This window comes from Aphis gossypii, chromosome 2, assembly GCF_020184175.1.
Source record: "Aphis gossypii isolate Hap1 chromosome 2, ASM2018417v2, whole genome shotgun sequence".
In the NCBI taxonomy this organism is placed as follows: Eukaryota; Metazoa; Arthropoda; class Insecta; order Hemiptera; family Aphididae; genus Aphis; species Aphis gossypii.
The window spans coordinates 20,620,179-20,633,043 of NC_065531.1; the positions used below are offsets into that span (position 1 = coordinate 20,620,179).

The window sequence follows — 12,865 nt, forward strand, 5'->3', positions numbered from 1 at the left end:
AATATTGTACTTTTGTTTCTTAAGATGACTTATAGAATATAATTTGATTATCTTTGTCTTTAATAACTATTAAATAAAAATAAAAAAAAATTAAAAATTAAAAATAAATAAATTTAAAAATTAAAAATTTATCTAAAACATTATTTTTAACACTATTTGCATCATAATTTCTAGTAAGAATTAATAATATATATGTATAAAAACTATATACTTCCGATAACAAGATAATTAATATCTTTTTTTATTGCTCTATTTATTCTGAAACCATGTATTTATCATAATTTGATTAATTCTAATTTATTTAATAAAAGTCAATCTAAGTATCATATTCGCAATGGACTATTAATGGATAATTATTAATTAAATAACTTCATAATTAATAATATTGAGTTTTTAATCAAAAAGTGAAATTTCACTGTCCATTTAATTATCAACAATTATCACAAAAAAAAAAAAAAAATATTTCTTAATTATTTATTGCCAAATTAAATTGTTGTTTTTTTTATATATATTTATCTAGATTTGCTTTTGCTTATATATCGTTATTTATAATCACTGTTATTTATAGAGAATCCTATTGAAAACGATCCTAAAATTGGTGAAATAATTGCGGCAAGAGAACAAGGTGGAACTAAATTTTACAGAGCTGAAGTTATTTCTAGAGTAGACGATAATTATTTTTATGTTTGTTTTATTGATTTTGGATCTTGGGATACTGTTCACAAGAGTAATATTGTACAACCGTCCGAATCGCAGGTAAAATGAAATACTATTTTTACGTGTAAAATGTATGATAAAAATGTCGAAGTATGAATCGTTTTATCTTAACATGTAATTTCGTAGCTACAAAATTGTCCACCTACGTTTATGGTCGGTTTACACGGATTAGATGCAGGACCTGTTAATCCTACAATACTGTACTATATAAAAAACATCAGCCAAAAAGAGACATTTTTAATTGTAGGTGTATTGTTTTACTTATTATTACGTATTCGATTGTAGAAATTCAAGTACATTTTTAACTAGGATTTTTTTTTTAGGACTCTATCACTGAACAAAATAAAGTCGTATTGATATCAGTCGACACACAGTGTAATATAAATGAAGAAATAAAGAAACTTTTAGATAACAGACATATTGGGCAACACATTCAAAATGATGTATATGCCAACGGTGGTATGATATTCCGAGATATTAGTATAATTGATATTAATTTATTCTTTGTTTTATTTTTAGATAATAATATAAATACTGAAAAATGTGTAATAAAGTATTACAAACCACCCTTGGACGTCGCTATTCAGGTTTGCTATTATTACACATTTTATACATTACAGTTATTGTTATTACTAAACTTGATTTGATAAAATAACCACTAGGTTTGGGTCGCCGAAAAAATATCTTCTTCGAAGTACTTTGTGCACACGTATGAAAGTCGTCTTGAATTCATAAAATTAGAGAATCAAATGTTTGAAGACAGTAACACTTTCGAATCTGTTAAATCCGTTAGTGTTAATATGCCGTGCATCGTGTTCATCAGTCCCAGTTGGTAAATTAAACGAGGTTGAGAAATGTGTTAAATGTTTTTGCTACAATAATTTTGGATTCCTTTAGGTACCGCGGAGAAGTGCTGAAAGTAATTGATAAAGCCAAAATAAAAGTTGGTCTCGTGGACGTTGGAAATTTCAGTGTCGATCGCAGTATCAAAGAAATTTTCCGCATGCCGTCGAAATACAAAGGAAAATCGCTGGTGAGTAAACATATACCGCATATGTTTATTATTTTTATAATTTAAAACGTTCAAATCAATATAGTTAAAATATTTTAAATTTAAATCCATACAGCTTTAGCGGTCATTTCGTCAAAATATTGAGTTAAGGGGTCATTTTAAATAAGTTTTCAACTCAAATTCGACGAATATGTCTGGTTGTTGTGATGTGTATAAGTAATAAATACATGTTTTTTACCCTGCATTAGCTGTTTTTTATAATTAAATCAATTTAAAATTGACTTAAATTTGTTGCATTTATGAAACCGGTTGTAAGCTAGTAACTTTATAATAAGTAAAATATCTACTGGGAGGCGTGATTCCTATCAAGAAAATCCACACTGCAGTCCACCAGGGTTTGTTAGCTAGTGTAATATTAAATATTATCATGGACGTAGGCTTCATTAGTCAAATATGTAAAAAAATGAGGTTTTCGCTTGAAAAAGATAGTTGTTGTAAAATTATTATTTATATTTTATTATCATTAAAATCTAAAATTTATGACTAACTTAAAAAACACTATATTTATTGTCTAATGTTTAATTTTAATTTAATTTTTTTTTACTAGTCCCTTGAAACTTAATTCGATATATTTTTAAGTAATTATTTCCAAGACTTCTATTTTTTTTTTTTTGAAATGTTATTTTGAATATTTATATCGGTATATTGAAGATTTAAAATTTTTAAAATTGGCCTTTTTCTGGAGTTTGTAGAGCATGCAGTGACATAATATATCCTTCACCTCGTACGTTCGCCTAGAAATATGATGTTGAAAATTGGATTCAGTTTTTTTCTGGCTTAAATTTTGCTTACATTATATTAATTATTATTGTTACTATTCGTAGTATATTTACGTGTATAACATATGCGTATTATACATAATAATGGATTATAGTTGACGAAGTTTTTTTTATTCTTATAAAATTGATCCATTTTGTTTTTAAATGTTAATACGTTGCATACACGCGAGGACGCATATATGTAATATGTATATTTTATGTATTATATATTTAATACAGAAAATAATGGTGGTACTTGCTAGTGTCCCACAGGAATCTGACGTTTCAAAGAATATATAATATAGGTACTATAAGCAGTATAGTTGGTTTAAAGGACACAGCGTATTTATATAATATTATTTGGTTATTTTACAACGTGGTACGTCTTTACTGTGAGGACAGGAATGGTCACAATTTGTTAATTATATTAAATAATAAATTTATTTAAAGTAAATTTTTTTTAAATTTCAAGACTTAGTAATTAAATTATTTTGTGACAAGACTATAGTTGTGTATACTGATTCCTATGGAAATAGGTCAATGTAAGGTTAGGTTGGGTTGGGTTAGGTGGCGATGTGGTTTTGACAAAATTCACTACTTGGAGGATTAGAAGCTGTGACTTTATATTTTTGAACACACGCTCTATATAGGATTATAGACATGTTTTATTTTCAACGTACCGATTGATGAACGAAGCGATAAGAATTTTGAAAATAGATTTGAATATTTGTAGTCTACTATTGAAATGAATCTAGAAAAAAAAGCCCCGTATCAACTTAGTACATAACATTATTATTATTTTTTTTAATTTTACAATGTACTTTTATTCCAATATAATTATTTAACACTTTTTTGACAGGTATCTATAACCATATATAATATATATTATTTAAAATATTCATTTATTAATTTGTTAATACTTTTATATCATAACAATATTTAATAAAATAATACACTAAATATTTTAAACTATAGACATTAGGCATGAATATACACTGAAATATAAGAGATTGAACTGATTTAAAGTATATAGTAATAAAAGTTATTGATATTTGATTCATCTTAACTGGTGTTGGTATCTTAATATCTAAAAAAATTTTATTGTTATAAATGTGGTTTATTTATTATTTTTATTATGATTTATATAATAAAATAAAATAAAATAATTGTCGTTTTTTGTCATTTGTATATGACTTAACGTTTAACAAAATTGTTGAAAATATTAAAGTAGAACTGCAGTTTAACTCTAAAATATTTATTGTGTATTTCTTATAAATGTGCACAGATTGAATAAAAATAAAAATTATGTTTCCTGTAAATACATTATAATATATTTTATTGTAGTGGCTCGAGAGGGTTATAAGAAAGGGTCGCTGTAAATTGTGTCCCATTTCAAATTTTTTTATGTAAATTGTGTCCTGGGTATATTTTATACATACGTTAACTGCGGCCTGGGTTTATTTTTGTACTTATGCCTACTTAAATGTTTTTTATTCATACGACAATTTTTATCAACAAATTTAAATGTTTTATTCCTTTCACTTTTCATAATGTCCATGTTTATTAAATTGAACAAAAATACACATTAGTTAACTGTAGAGTAATGTAAAAACTCGTACGTAAGAGCTTCGATCAAATGGCTAACCCAACTGGCTGCTAGTAATATTATGTAAGTGAGAGTTATCTAGATCGATCAATAATATTAATACTTATCTTTTAATTGTACAGCTGATCGGAAATAGGAATATCCCAGGCTGCTGTTTAGGTACATTTCTAATATATCTGAGACGCAATTTATATAGTAAATGATTGATATTTTTTTGGCTACGTAATTTACCGATTCCGTTAAGAAGGTGGTTGTTTTGGGGCTTAGGACATGTGACTCTCAGCCCTCGTGTTATGCTTTTGTAAAATATGTTTTTATAATTGCGTTTAATTAAAAGAGAAGAACAATGTCGTTTATTTACGTAATGGGATATTACAAATTTACAACACAATCTGTAAATTACTTTGCCCGCATTTAATGAGACTTTGGAGTTAAGTGTTTTTATTGTATTGATAACATAATAAATTTATTATACTCAATGCGTTGCGATTGTCATTATTTTATTTTTTTTTTTAATAAAATACAATACATAATTAATTATGAGTCCTATTAAATGTAATTAATATTGCTAGTTATTATTAAAGTAATTACATTTATTCTTGAAAATTCACTGTTTTTCCACATCGTTGAATTTTTGAAGCTATATCATGTTAAGGCCTACGTTATTTACCGGGACATTTTGGTTTTGTCATGAGAGTGTGATGGGGCTTATAAACATATTGAAAATCTGAGGAAATTATTTCTGTCGACTTGAATTATGAATTAAAAGCGGGTTTTCACTATTGTATTAGTATTATTATTATGCGCTACAAAGTGTTTAGAAGTTTCCGAGCTGTCGTAATTAATAATGGTACACGACACGTGAGAATTTTAGATGTGTGTCGTATACTCGAAGTGTTTTCGTCATACTTCTTGAAATATTTTAAAAGATAATAATTATTGCATGATGTTCGTATAGAAAATTTAAATGCCGGCGCAATTATTTACGTACCTAATATAGTTTTTAATTTGAAAACGAAAAAATTCTAAAAAAAATTTTGTGGAGTTCCAGTTAAAAATGTGCATCCAGATTGCTAATGTACTAGGTATTAATCATCATGATTTTTATTATATAAACTAATGTATGTTATGTATTATAAAATATATTGATAGCTATAATTAATTCACGATAAAAAATGTCTAGATTTTCAAATTTTTTAATCATAACTTTTTAACTAGGAAAATAGTATTTAGAATACTTTCAAATAAGTATTCCATACTAGGTTAGATTTGATGTGCCTGATGTTAAATGTTCTTTACAGCTGTTTAATCATATTATAAACGAAATAATAATAATAATGATTACCAAAATTAGTTGACCATCTATTTATTGTATTAGATATATAATAATATATTCTAGATTAAATTTATATACTTAATGAATGTGTGCCATGAGGTTGCATCACTGATTTTAGCTCTACTATTAACAACAATAAAAAACTTAATGTGTGTTGCATAATAAAAGTCGCTATCAGGGTTGGGTTTTGGTCTAACCTATTTATTGGGGTGGACTACAGATTGAACGTATTATTTTATTATTGTCGTGGTGTGGTTTGTTCAACGATAAATATGTGTGAAACGGCGGTCGACAAATCATATCTCGTTTCAAAAATACACCTCCAAATTTTCCGGAAACTTTATGGACCACAGTGATAGTACCCACCGTGGTTGATTTAGTATATAGTCCGTTTTGTCGGTGTGTGAAATAAATCTCCCGTCCGGATTTCGTGCCATACGACGTGTGTGTTATATTTTTTTTAACGAAAACTTTGCCGTTTTTATAACTTATACGGAGTGTAGGTACCTACTGTGTATTGTGTGCGCTCGATTGATTAAACCGGCGATGTTTATGTCTTCGCGATTCAATCGAACGACATATTATATTTTATTACTTACCCACCAACTGTAATGCGTTTTTGTACAAAAAAAAAAAAAAATGAACGTTAGCTCAATATTATTTTCATAGCGAGTAGTATAGTATTTTCTTCTACTTTATAATAATATTATGTTATAGTTTCAATGGTAATTTAATCGATTTTCGCGAAATAATTTAATCTCCTAGATCGTTGTGTTTGGTTCTTTGTATAATACGAGTAGTATATATAATACATAGTATGAGGTCCCTACAATATTATATTATGAAGTAAATTATGTTAGCATATTATATATTTGAATATACCAATCAGTGAATGTAAATAATTATCATATGTTTCCATATTACTGTAATGTTTAAAATTAATTTGCAAATACATATTTCAGTATTTTACAATCAGTATAATGGATTATACATATAGAACATGTAAATTTTGATTTATATTTAAATAAATCATTTTTATGCCATGTTATATATATATAGAAATAGTAAAAGAAAGATAACTGTTTGGACATACCTTATTTGTTTTTTTTATTTATGTTTAGGATATATTTATTTCAGTTCTCAAAATTTTCATAATTATTTAATTTTATACTAGCATTTTTATTTAATGTTCGTGTATAATATTGTACATATATTTTTTGTTTAAGATGTTTATTATCTTAACTTTTAATAAATTTATAAATTCTGTCTTTAAGAATCCTATTTATATTGATACATAGGTAATTATTAGTAATTAGTAATTACAGTAAATGATTTATATCTAATATCTATATTATTATTTTATGTACATTTATTGCCAATTTTATTTATTATTTATTATTTATTATTAACGAAGACTTGGATTTTTTACTTAATATGATGTTAATGGTTAGTTCACTAAAATATTTATTTTGCTAACCATAGTTATTTATGATGTAAATCTTATATCTTAAATAGTTTAAATAAATGAGAAAAGCTTGGTACATTAATTTTATACCAAGGTCTGTTAATCGTTAGATTATCGAATAAAGTAAAATGAATAACTTTACCGTTAGTGTCAAAAACTTATTCATAATATAATTTTATATGAGTTTGTATGAGTGGTACCTATGGCTAAGTATTTAATGACAATTATATTTTTTAAATAATTTTTTCATCTTAGTTTATAAAATATTACATTGTTTTAAATATAGGTATATATTTTTTATTGTGTTTAAATTTTGAATAAGATTTTGTAAGTGATATCGCATATTTTTCGATTTTGTTTTATCTATAAACTAAATTATTAGCACTTTTTTATATACCTACCATGCACAATCTTGTAGCAGTTTGTCCAGATATTTATTTTATGTTAGGTATATCGATTTAATAAAAAATCGAGTGATGGACGGTGTCTAATGAACATTAGACGTTATTAATTGTTATGTATCATTTCCTGTGAAAATAATTTATGTTGATTTAACTTAATTTATATAATTTAATACAAATTCATTTAAATGAAAATAAGAAAAAAGTATTTCTGTAACAATATATCTTTTGAACAGATATCGCTTATGTTAAACCAATTTTTCCTAAATGTTCAGTTTTAATACTTCAGTATGTGATTAATCTGGTTAAAATTTGATTTATTAAATATATCATTAATATTTAAAACAAAACGTCTGTTATATTAACAAGCTATTATTTTTGCCAATTGTTTCAGTTATTGAATATCGAGATACAACCAGAACCGCAAGAAAGATTATCAGTCACTACGTTTAGAATCGTCCCTAAAAAACACGTAAGATATTAACTGCAATTCATTAATATGTTATTATTTTAAATAAACATCATAACTTATTGTTTTATATTCATAAAATATTAACTAAAATTTATTTAGTTAAGTACTACATTTCGGCTATGTATATTATGTGTTAATTTTTTATACAATAGTATGTATTTTCATACAACTACTATAAATAATGGAATATAAAATAATGAACTAGTATTTATCTCAACTAAAAAAACATTCAGTTTTTAGACAATCTGATATCGGTATTGAATTTTTGTGTAAGTATTAACAATATGTGGAGAAATAATATTTTCAAAATATTTATCAATATTAATTGTAATCATTTATATATCCAAAAGTAAATAGCGTGTTTTTCAATGAATGGTGAAAATTGTTTGTAATTTATTACAATAGATTGTCTTCTCATATAAAACTTTCACTTTTCACGTTATGCATGTGAAAAAATATTGTGTCGACATATGCATAATACAAATTTTTATTTTTGTTCTTACATAAATAATCTCTAGGACGACGTTGGTATTAATTTGTCATAATCCATTTTTTAATATTTTCTAAATTAATAAAAACCGATTGTGACAGAATATCTACGTTTATTGTTTACGTCTAATCAAACCAAAATAAATTGTATTTTCACAGTTAGACAATGTCACAGTGGTAGAAGTATTGCTGGGATCTACAGTAGATCAATCTTACGACGATCTGGTTCGTAATGTACACGTCATAGTAAATAACATCTTATTAATAACGTTAATATGTTTTCAATTGTTTGAAATATATATTTACATGTTTCTTAATTCGTTGTTTTAGGATAATGTTGGGCTACCTTCATTTTCTTCAACGCCCATCCCCGAAGATTCTGGGCAGTTTCAGTTCAACAACAGCCGTAACGAATCAAACCTACTGGTAAGCCGTCACTGCGCCGGATCATATATAAAAACCGGTGTTTTGATACACATTTTTCGTACTAAAATATCGTACTAAATTGTGTGTTACACTTCCTGTTTTCAGTGTACGACGCTGTGTCAGGAAACGACTTGTTCCACCGAGCTCAGCAAGCGGTTTTCAAACATGTTAACAATCAAAGACGTACAATATGCGAGATGGTTAAAGGGTGCTGTGAAAACGTTGACATTTTTGTGTGTGAACGGTGACTGTTTGATGATGAGGGACCATCTGATTGATGATACGCTGACGGATTTGGAAGCAAAAATCCAAGAACACTGCATGACCGCTGTTGTTGATCCATTGTACACCCCGGCCAAAAACGAACTTTGTTTGGCCAAGTACTGTGAGTTGTAGAAAATCGCGGACTAATGTCCTAAACTCACAATCCTATCTCAATATTACGTTACATTGATTGTTTTGATATTTTGAAAAAAAATTGTTTTTTTTTTGTTCTAGACGACAATTTGTGGTACAGAGCTATATGTGTGAATGTCTCCGACGACAATAATTACACGGTCTATTTCTTGGATTGGGGATTGGAGTATTTAACAAATGTCAAAGACATTTGTAAAATGCCTAAGGATTTTGTATATCTGCCAGCGACAGCACACAAGTGTTATCTAAAAGGTATGTGGGTATATAAAAACATCGTAGTACAAATTAAAATTAGTGAGTGTGTAAGTTTTTTCTCAATGGTGGTTGATTTAAAAGTCGTAGATTATTTCGTTACAACGGACTATGTAAAATATTTTTTATTGTATACACTGCTATAATATTATAGTTGATCAAGTTATATAATTGGTTGTGTTAACTTATAATTTATAGGATAAAAATTACTTTTAAGTTTTGGATAATAATTTTTATTGAATTTTACGCCTGTTCTGTAACTAATAATTAACATCATATAAAATCACAAGTTTTTTTGTAAATCAAAAATATTTTCTAAATTGTATGAATGTTATATGTATTTCAATTATTATAATAATACCCACGTTTTAATTGGTATTATTTTTGGTATTAATAATTTCTACACGCTCTGTAACTTAACACTTCTGTTGCTATGCGAATTTCAGATGCTCCTTTGTCGAAGTGGAGTGCCAGCACAATGCACGTGGTATCATCCGAGCTCGCTCTACAACAGTTGCAATGCACGATCGACGATAAACTGACAAATGATAGTTACATAATATCCTGTGCTTCCATTAAAGACTTATTCGACGCGAATCCGCAATAAGCAGCCGGATGTCAAGTAATATACACGTTAAAGCTGCACCTGATTCATCGTCAATCAGTGAAAAATTTAGATATTTAATTATTTTATATTGTTAAAAAGTAGTACATCAAGTGTTTTATTAATCGTTTCGCGATGTTTCAATACAAACAATAGTTGTGCTATTAACATTTTTACTATTTATAATATTTGTTTTATATTTTGTATTTTTCTGCCGAACGATAAATTATTATTTTCATCGTGTTAATTTTTACATAGGTTTTTGATCCTTTCATACTTAGATATTATTTATTAATTTTACTAAATTTATTATAAAATGATTTGTACATTAAAAAAACGAAGAAATTAAAATAGACATTTAATATATTTTATGTTGTTAGTCGATTGGTAACTTATAACACCTTCAGTAACCTTTCTATACAAATACCTTCGGAACTGTATATTGACGGTTGCGCTCTCGATGATAATGGATTATCGATTATGAATAAAATCGCTATTATATACTCTTCCAAAGTTATTGAAAACATAAAATTTTTTCATAAAGTGTAATCGATCGTGTAAATCAATATACGTAATTTAAATTTAAAAACATATGCTTTATTTTATAGTCACAAATTGTTTGTCAAATAATTTTTTTTACATTTATTTCAAAAATAAATTTAGAATATGCACGAAACACAATTACGGTATACATCAAAGAACACCATTATTTCGGCTAATTGGTTTCTAAAAGTTTCTATATAATTCTAAGTAATAATATCTCGTGAAAAAATTCGAACCGACTATTTTTCCTGATTTTAATTAATGGTAAAACTTATTATACGGCGAGTTAAATAGGCAATTTTGATACACTGCAGTCATGGACATAATAATATTGTTATTTCAATGTCAGTATATTAATGTAATGATACGTATATTCTCAATAATTGTTTTCAGTCAATTATTTGAAATTTTAAGGTACAATTTCAGACGAACCGCATAGAGTGTAGTGTGAAAATTCATGTTGCCACTTAATTCAAATTTCTAAGTAAGTACTTAATGTGTTAAAATATTGATTTCATTAGACTCAAAAATAAATATGCTTTAAATTCAAAATTCAGTATTAAATAAAATCAATCTATTAGACATGATAAATTAAGTGTTATTAATTCGTTATAAAGTTGTTTTAAAGTAAGGTTAAACATTTTTAATATTACAAAATCCAGGTAAGCTTCAGAGATGTTTGTTTGCTGATGTTTTTTTTTACCAATGGCTACACTTCTGGTTATATAGAACGTTTCTTAATATTATCAGTCTTGTTAAATTTCATTTTTATAGAAAAAGTTACGCATCATTCCGATGGTAACAATAAGGTGTTATTATTTAAGCTAATTTTAAAGGATGAATAATAAACAGGTATCTGGTTATGTAAATACCTAACTATGTTTTTGTTTTTATTAATTCGAGTATTTTATACATAATGTTATGTAGTGTAGTTGGTTGTAAATTTTTGATTTACTGTATCCTTCAGGTTTAATTTTATTTGGTTTTTTTACAATGTGTGTAAATTTTTTTGTTGCAATTGCTTGATTAATTAGTACTTGATCAATGTGGTTGTTTTTCTTTGTGTTGCGTTAAACAGAGGTGGTTGTTTGGACGCAAGACAATTTGACACAAATTTATCATTCAATCAACGTGTAACATAAGTGTTAATTGTTTCTGAAGAATATTCACCTAGATTACTGAATATTTATTTAATATTATTGATTAATTGGTTTATATTTTCGCCTATTACCGTTAACTTTTCGATTTCGTCAGTCCTTTTATAAAGTGCATTTTGTTTCATAATATTTTGTTTTCGGGTTTTTTACTGATACTGTTGCTGAATGACAATTTTTACTTAATTTTATCAGGTATTTTGTTTATTATATGTTGATTAAAAATTTTTTTTTGTTTTTTAAAAAGTTATTGTTAAGCGGTTATCTAAACATTTTAAAATATTGATAATAATAATTTAAAAATTTATAAAGGTAAATGTAATTTTTATATTATATAATAATGAATAAAACTTCAAATTTATTTAATTCTATTTCAAAAATTAAATTAAAATAATTTAATACCTTCATAGAAAAAATATTTTAAATAGCTTTTTTTGTCATGCTATTTTTTTATTATCGAATTTTTAATATACCATTATAGTTATATATATCTGTTTTAAAACAGTTATGGATACATTAATTTTTGAATTCGATGTTGCTTCAAAAACAATTGCACTCTTATTACTTTTTTGTGTTATATAATTTATTATAATAACCTTGTCATATTTTACAATGACCGGTACTAACGTGGCGAGCTCTAGTAAAAATTAAACATAAATTAGATAAATTAATAAATTTGTTAAAAAGTAATACTTTATACTTGAAACCTGCAGTTTTATTTTCATAAAACGATAACGATAGCTATAGTTATATTAATATTTTAAGTGCGAATAATTTATAGATAATCAATTTAATACATGAAAACAACTTTTTTTTTTTGTTCACCAGAGATTAAAAACGTAAATAATTTTGTTTGTGATATAACTCGTTGGTGGACATTCAAAGTAGTATATTGCTACAAATTTTATTTATAGCGTATAGGATTTATGAGTAATATAATATACAATCAGCAATAATATTCAGAACTGTATACCTACTTTTAAGTAATGATTGTACATCACACTTTTTTATTGATTTCTGTTCTGACTTTAGCCGATCGATTCTATATTTGACTATGTTATCACTGTAGAAGGAATCTAACGGTTTTCAGTAAAATGTCCATTATCTGTAAGAAAAAAACAAATATATTTTAAATTATTAAATTACCATCTAT

At 26.1% G+C, this 12,865-nt stretch overlaps 1 protein-coding gene across 5 annotated transcripts in view; it reads left to right on the forward strand.

The window, feature by feature from the left end:
• Positions 1–10,386, forward strand: part of LOC114132611 (uncharacterized) — a 32,703-nt gene extending 22,317 nt beyond the window's left edge. For 4 of the 5 annotated variants that reach the window (XM_050201009.1, XM_027998124.2, XM_050201011.1 and 1 more), the window contains exons 31-42: positions 569–756; positions 844–960; positions 1,041–1,176; positions 1,237–1,304; positions 1,380–1,549; positions 1,615–1,750; positions 7,750–7,827; positions 8,476–8,562; positions 8,647–8,742; positions 8,848–9,127; positions 9,241–9,411; positions 9,858–10,386. In XM_050201009.1, coding sequence (XP_050056966.1) covers positions 569–756; positions 844–960; positions 1,041–1,176; positions 1,237–1,304; positions 1,380–1,549; positions 1,615–1,750; positions 7,750–7,827; positions 8,476–8,562; positions 8,647–8,742; positions 8,848–9,127; positions 9,241–9,411; positions 9,858–10,018 — 1,688 coding nt within the window. In that variant the 3' untranslated portion in view covers positions 10,019–10,386. The remainder of the gene's footprint in view (positions 1–568; positions 757–843; positions 961–1,040; positions 1,177–1,236; positions 1,305–1,379; positions 1,550–1,614; positions 1,751–7,749; positions 7,828–8,475; positions 8,563–8,646; positions 8,743–8,847; positions 9,128–9,240; positions 9,412–9,857) is intronic. The other variant, XM_050201012.1, reaches the window with a different exon arrangement.
• Positions 10,387–12,865: the final 2,479 nt, after the last annotated feature.